At 44.5% G+C, this 12,115-nt stretch overlaps 1 protein-coding gene across 2 annotated transcripts in view; it reads right to left on the bottom strand.

Annotated features, from left to right (window-relative positions):
* Nucleotides 1-12,115, bottom strand: part of SETD4 (SET domain containing 4) — a 390,795-nt gene that overhangs the window by 179,591 nt on the left and 199,089 nt on the right. For both annotated transcript variants that reach the window (XM_069636124.1, XM_069636125.1), the window contains exon 6: nt 1,463-1,892. In XM_069636124.1, coding sequence (XP_069492225.1) covers nt 1,463-1,892 — 430 coding nt within the window. The remainder of the gene's footprint in view (nt 1-1,462; nt 1,893-12,115) is intronic.

The raw sequence follows: 12,115 nt of genomic DNA, 5'->3' as shown, positions 1-12,115 counted from the left end.
TGTGCATCTGAAAGGCAGCTGGTGTTGCTACTTTCTGCCCAAGAGCGTATATCTTCCGACTTTCCATATGAGGCGGGGCCTCAGAAGTGGCTAAGGGGGTATCAGCCCTCTTGCAGGTGGGTAGTAACCACCAGAGAATCCAGTTTTAACTTACCCCTAATAAAAAGTGGGTCTGCATGTGCTGTATTAAAACATATCTATACGTGGGTTGATTGTGTTGGAGTAGAAAGGGACGGTAATAACAATCTTTTCACCGATTGTAATACAGGGATATACTGACCTATTTGTTTATTTTCACCAAGAATGTCATCAACAAAGTCTATTTTAAAGAAATCTGCCGCCTTCTTTAGGAGGTCATTATAAAGTAACTGATCATCAATGGGTGAGGAGAAAATGTTATCATTGGTGTGGTCCGGAGATGGGATTGCATGATCCTCAGTGTCTGTGCCAGGATCATCCTCTAAAAACTCATCATCTTCCTCATCTGCATCAAGTTCAATAATGGAGTCTTCATAAGAACAGGTGGCTTCTAATTAAGGTGTTTTAGATGAAGGTTCTTCCTCCTCCTGAACTATATGTTTATGCTTTACTGGTTGTGTTTCACTAAGAAATCCATAAAGGAAACCATTTTGTTACGAGTGTCCTCAAACCTATCTGTAGTCCAAGCACTACCAGAGGGGGTGCTTGGAGAGGGAAGAGTATCGCCTCCTCTTGACTTCCCTGTGTCTGTTTCTTGTTTTTTAGTAAATCCACTGAAGGGGAAGTGGCCCCTGTGTATTCTGACCTTCGTGTTTGAAGAGGAGCCAAAACAGTCTTTTTTCGGGCCCTGTGGTGGATGTTTTAGTGGCTGTGAATTTATTTTATGCACAGAACAACTTTACTAGATGACTAGACGCCAGCTGAAGAGATGATTCCGCTGCCCTCTTTGAACTTTCCGATGACTGTGAAAATCTGTGGCGAGAGGCTGAGCTGTGTTTCTGTCCGGTAGAATGTTTCTTTTGCGTCAGCCCCGATCCCTGCATGTGGTTTTTTTATGTCTGGCCTTGCAGTCATGCAATACTCTGCACCAACCACTAGATGTCAGCCTATGCATAGCATGCGATTCTTAGCACATCTACAAGCCTCAGAAATATATATATATATATATATATATATATATATATATATATATATATATATATATATATATATATATATATATGTAGATATATATATATATATATATATATATATACCCGGATAGGGAGAGTGGCACTGGGTAACCCGCCATATGCCCACTCATGGCCAGCGGGCATTGCAAAGAGGACTGCATTCCCTGGCCCCCAGAGACTCTCACATACCTTCCTCCAGCACATAACCATAACCTTTGCAAAACTCCCTGATGGAGTAGTTTGATGCATGCCAAACAAAAAGGAGTAAAGGAAATACAAAAGAAAGGAAGACACACACAACTGTTTCTTACCTGAACCGTTGGGCTGTGGTTTAGCAGGTCCAAGTATGGAGCCAACGCGTACAGGTCTACCTCTTTGGAAAACCACTCTCTGTGAGGATGCTTCATATACACAGTCCTAGTATTGACAGTGCACCAAGCCCAAAGGAGGGCTTCATAATTTAAAATTCTTTCCACGCTTTCTGGAAACAGTGGCTGCAGTGAAGAAAAGAAAGGCAATGATGAAGTGTACAGTTCTTGAAGGCAAGTTCTTTGCTCTTGGGCTTTTCCTCTGAGAGGCTCAGGAAGAAGTGTCACAGTGGAGTGATCCCAGCAAACAGGGCAGGTATAGGATGATGGCAAGACATCCAGGTAAGGTTTCCATTGAGACTGGTCTCCAGCATACTTCTCAGCTATCAGGTACGTACTTAAAGCAAGCAAAGGAGAAACAGGTGGTTTCCAACTACAAAAGAGAACAGATAACAGAGAATTAAATCCGTTTGTAGGTGAACTCAAGATACCTGAAGCACTAGAATGAGAAACTGAATTAAATATGAACTATTGTCTCAAAAACCTCACAAAACTGCAATTTTGATGGAAAACATCTGCTAACCTTAATGCCATTACTTCCCACTTTCACGCTAGTTCAATGTTCCCTTCACACAAATTCTAAAAACCTTGATATTCATTCAATGAAATCCAGTGATATGCACTAAAAAGTCATACCAATTTAGGCCCAAAAGGTTTTAATAGCTTCCTTGTAGTTCAGTGAATCTGCACGAAGTTATTTTTGAAAATATTTATTTCTTGTATTTGTATACCACATCCTTGCCAAGATGCAGCAAGAACTTGTCAGTGAAACTAGAAAATGAAAAAAGAATGATGAAACATCTTGTGGTGGGACAGTAGGAACATGAATAAGATGAAGACTCCTGCCAGCTAAGGTAGTTTAGACTCTATACTAAGCCTCACACTTCTGGAAGAGTTTTGGAACTTTTCATTAAAGTACGAAAAGGATCGGTTTGTCGTCTTAACTTTAGAACTGAGGATTTCTATAATTTATTATATATTCTCCCTTGTCAATTTATCACTGGATGCAAGGATTCGTGAGGATATGACGCCTCAAACCGTGAAATTGATTCTAGTGGTGCAAAAAGAGAGGGGTTTGAGGTGCGAAAGGGTAGGAGCAAGAGAGAAGGTGCAGCTGCCCGTGCAAGCGTGGCAGCATCTAGAAATGACTAGGAGAGCCTGGTCAGCAGACCCAAGAGACAGAGATAGAGATAGACAGTAATGTTTCAATTTGGTGGACAGAAAGCTAGGGCCATTACTAGATAGAGATCATAAGACAATGCAGATGGTTTTAAAGATGATATTCTGATTAATGGGAAGCCAGTAGAGAGGCACACAGAGAGCATTTACCTAGTCCAGGTGAGATTGAATCCGAGCAGCGGCAGCCAATATGCAATGAGAGAGCATGAGGAAAGGAAAGACCTGGTGTAAGAAACAAGGACAATAGAAGTAGGAATAATAAACTTGATTAATCTGAGGAGTCAGAGTGAGATTTAGATCAAGATCAAACTCTAGATCTTTTAAACAGAGACTGGGATTGTGCATGGCCCAAGACCGGGGGGGCCAAAAACAGGGGGCTGGGTCTGTCTTAGAGATTAGGAGAGCCACCAAAGGCATTTATCTCAGTATTGCCTCAGTAAAGCCTTAAAGAGTTGTGGGTCATCCAGAAAGAGATGGCAGACATGCAAATATGGAACCCTAAAAGCAGTGGCACCCAGCTCCCCACCAAGCCCGATGAGGAGCTGGGTATCATCAACAGAGATATAGAAAGACCAGCTCTAGGAGGTCATCAGTGATTCCAAAGGGCGAACATAAAGATTCAAAGGAACAGGGAAGGGAGAAGAGCAATGTGGCACAGTGCAAGTGAGGGAACAAGGAAAAGAGGAGAAAGGGGGACAGAGAGATTTATTTATTTATGTGTTCATTTATTGCAGTGCACTGAACCCTTAGGTATCTAAGTGCTAGTTACATTAGCTTTAGGTGAAAAGCCAGGTTTTCAGGTCTTTCTTAAAGGTCCAGTAGGAAGGTTCTGTTCTAAGAGTGATGGGGAAATAGTTCTAGAGCTTTGCGCCAATGACAGGAAAGCTTTATCCCCCTGCAGTCTTTCGAGCGAAGTTAGGAACACTTAGGAATTGGCGTGCAGAGGTGTATTCTTCCACACCACATAAGAGGTAAGCCGGGGCAGTGTTTGCAAGGCACCTGTGAGCATGGGACAGGGTCTTGAATTTCATCCGCTCACATACCAGGAGCCAGTGAGCATCTTTTCTGGCTTCTGAAACATGGTTGTGATTGGAAAAGCCTAGGATGGCTTGGAGGCCATTGTTTTGAATAGTTTGTAACTTGCACAAATTTCCTTTGGAAGTGCCTGCCAAAAGGGCGTTGCAGTAGTCCAGATTGGCTCTGGTGAGGCGGTTGGTTGTGGTGATGAAGGGCTTGCTGGCATGGAGGAGTTGGGCGGTGTAGGCAGCAGAGGCGAGGAGATCAATTGCCAATGATCACGAAGAAAAGAGGAATGCAAGGAGAGGGTAGTTGCAGTGATCCCATAGTCAAGGAACATGCCAACAAGAATGTCCTGTTCCTACCTGCCCTTGAGACAGGTGTATAGGTTTTGAGATTGTAATGATAGACATTTTTGGCTGCCAGCGAGTAGGACTGGTGCCTATTGCGTTCAGATGCTTTAAGTGACCATTTTGATGGGGTGAAGCTCAGAAAAGAACAGCTTCAGAAGGTAAGAATGATGAGTTATAGGCTGTGTTTAGCAACGGTCAAGGATATGCAAAGACTGTAGGTAGATGCACCCAGTTGAGGGTCAGAATGGCATGGTGCTCTTTAAAGCTCTGAGAACCAGAATAAGGTTGTCGACCCAGCTTATTCCAGGGTCACATCATGGAAGAAAGTGAGGGGACGAGCCAACATGGAGCAAGTTGGGTAGAGAGTTGACAAAGTGGATGGCCACATAATCAAACAAGGGGAGAAGGATAGGAGTAGAAGAGCAGGTTCAAGGTGTTGCATGCCTACTGAGCAGGGCCAGAGACAAGTTGGCAACGGTTAAATACTGCAAAGTTAACAACAAAGAAAGGATTGCACAGCAAGAAGGGAGTGGCACTAGGCCCAGAGATTAAAGTCCCCTAAGGCAAGGATATTCTAAGAACAAAAGGGCCAGGAAGGAAAGAGCATCCATCAGGCAAAGATATTGACACTTTAGAGGTCTGTATACTGTTTCTTTCACCAAAGGCTATTTTTACGATGGTTTTTTAAAGAAAATGTTTTGCAGGAAAAACCCATAGAAAAATATAGGGGTGGGGGAGGGCATATAAAGTGTTTGTTGGGTAGGGAACAGTAAAAAAACACAAATAGGGGAGCAAGATGTTGGGGGGAAAACCCCCTCCAAAATAAAAATAAATATTTTTAATGGTTTTTTTCAGTGAAAGACTTTCGTTAAAAAAACATCAAAAATAATTTCTGCCATTGAAAGAACATAGAACGAGAGGAGAGTAGGTTAGCTGCAAGATTTTCAGTGCATGAGAATGAGTCCACAGGTATCATGCAGTGTCAAAATGCAGGATAAGATCTTCTGCCAGATCACTGCCACAATGTTAGGGCCTGAGGAGTTGCAGAGCCAGGTCTCGGTAACAAATGCCAAATCCAGAGGGTGGGTGCTAATGGACGCATTCGAAAGTTTAAGCGACAGTCATTGGCAAGTCCCAAAAGATTCACAGATTGGACTAGTCTAGTGGAAGCAAAGCAGTTTGGATAGGTCTAACTGTTTATTTGGATTTGGATGGGTTTAACTTTAGAAGCGTGAATCGGTCTAGGAATCTAATTAGAAAATGTTTAGAGTATAAGGTAGTTGATTTTAGGGAAATTAATTGTGCTGAAGCCCAGGTTGCTTTTATTCCTATTTGTTTATACTTTTTATTTTGTAACATAGTAATAAATAGAATAGCATATTACCATTTACTAGCTTACATTAGAAGATGAAAAGAATTGTGCTGGTGTACCATGACTGTCCCAGTAAATATTGTGCCTAAACATTTAGTGCATATTCTTGAACTTGGAAAAGGAGGGCATGGTACACTTTCTATGTGATCAAATTACTCATATTTTTCAGAATGCTTTAAACCACGGTGAGATTTTATTTATATTTTAATGCACTTTTTAAAAAAAGTTTCTATGTTACTAAGCTGACAGGAGTTTTTTTTAACTGTAATTTTTACCAATAAATTACAATGAAAAAACTCTATTAATTTTTTGGTGGTGTTGGGGCTCCCCTCAAACTCCCATTTCCCTATGCTTGCAGTTGTCATGATACGCCGTTTCAGCCCCTTTTGGACTACGTGGTCCATAAGACACTGCCACATCCCTTCCAAAGTGAATCCAACATGGCTGACACAAGTGCACCGCTACCGCTCTAGTGTTTCCAGGAGTTCGCCAGTTACTTGAAAAGCGACACGCCCCCGCGGCACTGCGCGTCTCAACGCTAACTTTCCGAACTTCGGCAAGTGTGGTTGTACCTTTTCCCCTTCACGCTTAATAACGCCTTCTTCCTTCCTGGTTGTGTCCTAGCCCCCCTTCTCTCCCTTCACTTAATTATTAGCGCTCCTCATTCCTGGGGCCTTGCTGGCCATAGCGCTTACTTCCGTACCGCCTTTAGTACGTTCCTGGTTCCTTCCTGGCTTCCCTCCTCTCAAGACTCTGTGAATTCCTCTTCATCCTTCCTGGAGCTGAACACATACTCACCACGGTCTCAATTCACCTGCACACTGGCGACGGAGGACACGTGACCGTGTCTCTACAAAACCCGAGCCGTCCGGAAGAAAGAAAAACCCCAGACCAAGATTTCGAAAGATTAACAGGTGAGATTCCATTTTAAGTGTGACAGTTTGAGACGCCAAGGATTGAATATTGACACCAATATGGAAGCCGCAGTTCAGGACCTCATGAGAGGTATGCAAGCACTGACAACTGAAGTGCAGAATTTAAAAGCAGAAAATGCGGCATTGAAACAACTTGTGCTCTCCAGGGATTCGGCGTTCCAGGAAAGGTAGGGGGTATTGTGGACAAATATGATGGAACCACCAAGGCATTGCGTTCCTTCCTCGATTCATGCTTAGTGCATTTTACCTTCAAAACATACTATTTCTCAACACCCAGGGCCAAGGTGGGTTTCATAATCCCTCACCTTTCTGGGAATGCATTGGCCTGGGCAACGCCCTTTGTAAATTCAGGGGACCCACTCCTGGACAACTATGAAGGATTTGTGGATGCCTTTAAAACTATGTTTGAACGACCAGAACATGTATACAGTGCCCAAGAGAAATTATTGGAATTCCAACATATGTCACCCGTTTCAAACAATTGGCCAAGGAGGCTGATTGGGCTCCAGACGCCTGCTTCACTCTGTTTCGTTGTGGATTGAATGACAAGATCAAGGATGAACTCGCCCGTGTGGCCCGTCCAACTTCCTTCCAGGCCTTACTGGATTTGTCCTTGCAAATTGATTTCCGCATCCAGGAAAGAAAGGCTGAAAAGAAAAAGAAAAAGACACGTTCCTTGCCAGCAAGAGCCCCCTTGGATCATCCCAGTCCGAAAGAGACAGCTCCCAATCCTCCGCCGGAACCTGAGCCAATGCAACTTGGTCCCATACGGGGACCCATTTCTTCACAAGAAAGGACTTGTAGAATCAATACTGGACTCTGCATGTATTGTGCATCTGACAAACACCTTATAAGAAACTGCCCGAGCTCTCCACCTGGGCGTTCGGGAAACGCCATCTCCCGATCTTGAACGGAGCTCAGCTTCGGGAGAAGGATACGTGCTCCAAGTTTTCTCCAAGCAAAATCGGTCAACCCACAAATAGCCTGGCGATTCTTCAGGTGTACCTGCCCATTACCAATAAGGAAATGTACCCCGTCCTGGCCCTGGTAGACTGCGGAGCAATGGGCATATTCCTTGACCACCACTGGGCGCTGAAACACCATATACCTCGAAAAGCCAAGGACCTCATACAGGCAGTCGAAGGAATTGATGGGAAACCATTATCTTCAGGGTCCATAACGCAACATACCACGGACTTGCTACTAACTATAAACAATCATCAGGAGATTTTGCACTTCGACATTATAAAGGCTGCTCATTACCCGATGGTGCTAGGCATGCCTTAGCTTCAAAGACACAACCCATATATCAATTGGGCAGCAGGTTCCTTTCATATTGTCTTTCACATTGCCTGTCCCAGGGGACGCAACCCCCTTCCTCGGAAGACCTGGAGTTTAAGAAACCGTCCATCAGTGTGTCTAATGTTATCTAGGTACCTGAATCTTATCAACAATTCTTGGATGTGTTCTCATCAGATATTGTTCAAGCATTACCGCCCCACCGACCTGAAGACTGTGCCATTGAAACCGACGACTCTGCCGTCATACAATTCGGAAGGAAGTTCATACTTTCGGAGCCAGAGAAGGGAGCCCTACGTGAATACTTGGACACTAATCTTTCCAACTGCACCATTCGCCCATCTAAGTCCACTGCAGGGACGTCCTTATTCTTTGTTCCAAAGAAAGATACCAAGGAACTTCAACCCTGCCTGGCTTACCGGGGCCTCAACCAATGTACTCGCAAGGAACGTTATCCATTGCCACTCATTTCAAACATCCTGGAAGCAGTCCGCGGAGCCGTAATTTTTACCAAGCTTGATATTCGGGGCGCATACCATCTGATTCGAATAAGAGAAGATGATGAGTTTCATTCCTATCTTTTCTGCTATAGTACAGCCCATAGTTGCATTACTGAAGAAAGGCGTTCCTTTCAACTGGACAAAAGACAAAGAATCCGCCTTTCAAGAGTTAAACCAAAGGTTTGCTCAAGGACCCATCCTGGCTCAACCTGACATTGACAGACCCTTCCTGGTAGAAACCGATGCCTCAGATTACGCCATAGGGGCTGTATTAAAACAAGAATCAGAAGATAAAAAAGAACATCCCATAGCTTATCTGTCTCGTACTCTAAATCCCAGTGAAACACTTTACTTTGTGTTGGCGAAGGAATTGATTGCCATCCGTCATGCTTTTACCGAATGGCGTCATCTGCTCTTGGGTGCCAAATATCCAATTCAAGTCCGGACTGACCATCGGAATTTACAGGTCCTTCAGTTGTTCGAGTGTAGAAACAGTCGTCAGGCTCGCTGGGCCTTCTTTTTTTGCTCAATACCAGTTTCAGATACACCATGTTCCAGGAGTAACCAACATTATTGCTGACGCTCTGTCCAGATGGCCTGACTATGAACCTGAAGAAACCTGTGCCCTTACAAAGATGTTTCCTGATTCTGTCTTTATTGTCCAGGCCAATTCCTTATTGGATAACATCCGCACAGAAACTCCACTTTCGGATATGTGGAAGGAATACCTGAAGACGAAAAGATGGGTACTCTCGGCTAAAGACAGCTACCTTTTTAAGGACAAGCTTCTAGTGGTACCTACACAACAACTGAGATCGAAGATAATAACCCTCTATCACGATACCTTCCATTCAGGGCATCGGGGCATTTCAGCAACTCTTAGAATCTTTCAGAGGAACTTTTGGTAGCCCAGAATGGCAGAAGATATAAAAGCATACATCCAAGCCTGCGCTGTTTGTAGCCAGTATAAGTGCGACAATAAGAAACCAGACTACGTGGTCCATAAGACACTGCCACATCCCTTCCAAAGTGAATCCAACATGGCTGACACAAGTGTACCCTACCGCTCTAGTGTTTCCAGGAGTTCGCCAGTTGCTTGAAAAGAGACACGCCCCCGCGGCGCTGCGAGTCTCAATGCTAATTTTCCACACTTCGGCAAGTGTGGTCGCACCTTTTTCCCTTCGTGCTTAATAACGCCTTCTTCCTTCCTGGTTGTGTCCTAGCCGCCCTTCTCTCCCTTCGCTTAATTATTAGCACTCCTCCTTCCTGGGGCCTTGCCGGCCATAGCGCTTACTTCCTTACCGCCTTTAGTTCGTTCCTGGTTCTTTCCTGGTGTCCCTCCTCCAAAGACTCTGTGAATTCCTCTTCATCCTTCCTGGAGCTGAACGCATACTCACCGCGGTCTGAATTCACCTACACACTGGCGACAGAGGACACGCGACCGTGTCTCTACAAAACCTGAGCCATCCGGAAGAAAGAAAAACCCCAGACCAAGATTTCAAAAGATAAACAGGTGAGATTCCAGGCTAAGTGTGACAGCAGTCATCTTTCATAAATGGTCTGAATGGGTCACTGTCAACAAATTCACAGATCCTGCTGACCTAGGTAGGCCACCTATGTTGCTGTATTTCCTAGTTTTCAGATGCTTAAAAGCAACCAAAGTAAGGGATACATTGGCTCACCGTAATTCTATTTCTAGTGCTTGTATCTGCTTAGATTCACATGCTCTGCATAGTCCGACATCTAGTGGAAGTAACTGAGTATTACAAGATTTGTTCTAGTGCAAGGCATGGAGGATTACAAGATTTGTTTTCGAAACTCGAAAACAGACGTCGACAGAGCGTGATTAGTAATACTATCCCTAGTGTGACGTGTATTGTACCCATGGTCCTTCACGCGTCGAGGTCCCTCAGATTGTTTGTTTCTGACATGAGGTTGCATGAAATGTAGCATGAGTACAGATGTTGTAAAGCAGAAACAGTGATAACCTAAGAAACACCTATGCGCCTTCTACTCCAGTAGGGAGGGAAGGGTGGGCGCATGTGAATCTAAGCAGATACAAGCACCAGAAATACGATTACAGTGAGTAATGCATCCCTTCTGGAGCTTGTGGATCTGCTTAGATCACATGCTCTGCATAGATTAACGAGCAGTATCTGGAGAAGGAGCTGGGAAGTTAGAAGGTACAGCTTGTCCCACCTGTGAATCTGCTTTAGAATGTGTGTCAATGCAGTAATGCTGTGTGAACGTATGGATTGAACTCCATGTAGCCGCTTTGCAGATGGCGTCTAGAGACACGTTTGCAGTGAAAGCTAAGGTAGCCCCTGTACCTCTGGTAGCGTGTGCCCTTGGGGTAAAAGGTAGAACCTTTTTGGATAGGGAATAGCAGAGTTGTATGCATTTGACTATCCATCTGGACATGGCACCCTTTGATTTGTGAGCACCTTCTCTACCAGGCTCTATGGAAACAAAGAGTTGGTCTGTTTTCCTTAGGGGTTTTGTTTTGTTCACATAGTACAAGACCGCCATCCATACATCAATCGTATGGAGGCTTCTTTCTGCCGAGTTTGATGGATTCTGAAAGAAGTTGGGAAGTTCTATGGACTGGGTTACATGGAACTTTGAAATTAACTCAGGTGAAAACCTAGGATGTGCTCGGAGGACAACCTTGTCCTTGTGTATGATGAAAAAGGGGTCTTGTACAGATAAAGCCTGTACCTCACTGACTCGTCTTATGGAGGGGATCGCTACCAGGAATGCAGTTTTATAGGTAATATGCTTTAGGGTGGCCTTGTGCATAGGCTCGAAGGGTGGCTCCATGAGCTTGGAGAGCACAACATTAAGATCCCAACCCGGGGGAGGGTTGGAAATTGGGGGATATAGCCTCTTTACCCCTTCCATGAATCCCTTGATGATAGGGGCTTTCCACCAGGACACCTTGTTCTGTGAAGTGGTGTAAGCCGATAGGGCCGCCAGATGTACCTTTAAGGAATTTAATACTAGGCCGGAGTCTAGTAAGTTAAGCATGTAGTGTAGAATGTTAGCTGGAGAACTTTCCAATGGGTTTAGTGACTGTGATGAGCACCATATCACAAATCCTTTCCACTTATTAAAATAACAGTGCCTGGTGTTGGGTTTTCGTGCCTCTTTGAGGATATCCATACACCTTTGTGGAAAGTTTAAGTGGCCAAACTATTACTTCAGGAGCCAAGCTGCTAAGTTCATTGATTATGGGAGTGGGTGGAGGGTTGCCCCCTTGTGTTGTGTCAACATGTGTTACGGGCACATGAGCTTGATAGGTTCACACATCACCAGTTTGAGCAGATGTGGAACCCAAGGCTGTCTCGCCTATATAGGACCAACCAGGATAAGAGTCACTTGTTCCTGGTGCATCTTGTGCACTATCCTACTTAGTAGTGGTGTCGGGAGAAAAGCGTAAGCAAATTTCCCTGACCAGTTCATCCACATGGCGTTCCCCTTGGATCCTGGCTGCGGAAACCTGGATGCAAAGTCTGAGCATTGAGTGTTTAGCTTTGTGACAAACAGGTCTAGTGGGGGTGACCCCATAGTGAGAATATTCCATTTAGGATATGTCTGTCAAGTTGTCACTCGTGTTCTTCTGGTAGAGAGTGTCTACTTAAATTGTAATTAAGTTCCCCTGGAACACTCCCACCTACTCCGACCAGCCCCCAGCATGTCTTTCTTAGCCTGGCAGGGGAATATCGAGGGTGATGCATCCTCCAACTCCTCTGAGAGGGCTGAGCAGTGAGGCCCCCAGTCTTTGTACCATCTCAGATGATGGTGTTCGCCCAACATTGCCTCCCTGAACACCGTGGCAACTCTCAAAGGGCCCCAGAGGAGGTGCTTGTGGTCCCTCCATTTTATGTCAAAGACAGACCACCTTCAGAATACTGAACTAAGGAATAGGAGATTGTGTTTCT

This window comes from Ambystoma mexicanum, chromosome 7p (genome assembly GCF_040938575.1).
Source record: "Ambystoma mexicanum isolate Mex_15411 chromosome 7p, UKY_AmexF1_1, whole genome shotgun sequence".
In the NCBI taxonomy this organism is placed as follows: domain Eukaryota; kingdom Metazoa; phylum Chordata; class Amphibia; order Caudata; family Ambystomatidae; genus Ambystoma; species Ambystoma mexicanum.
Note: the sequence above shows the minus strand (reverse complement) of the source record. Positions and strands in the feature narration are given on the sequence as shown.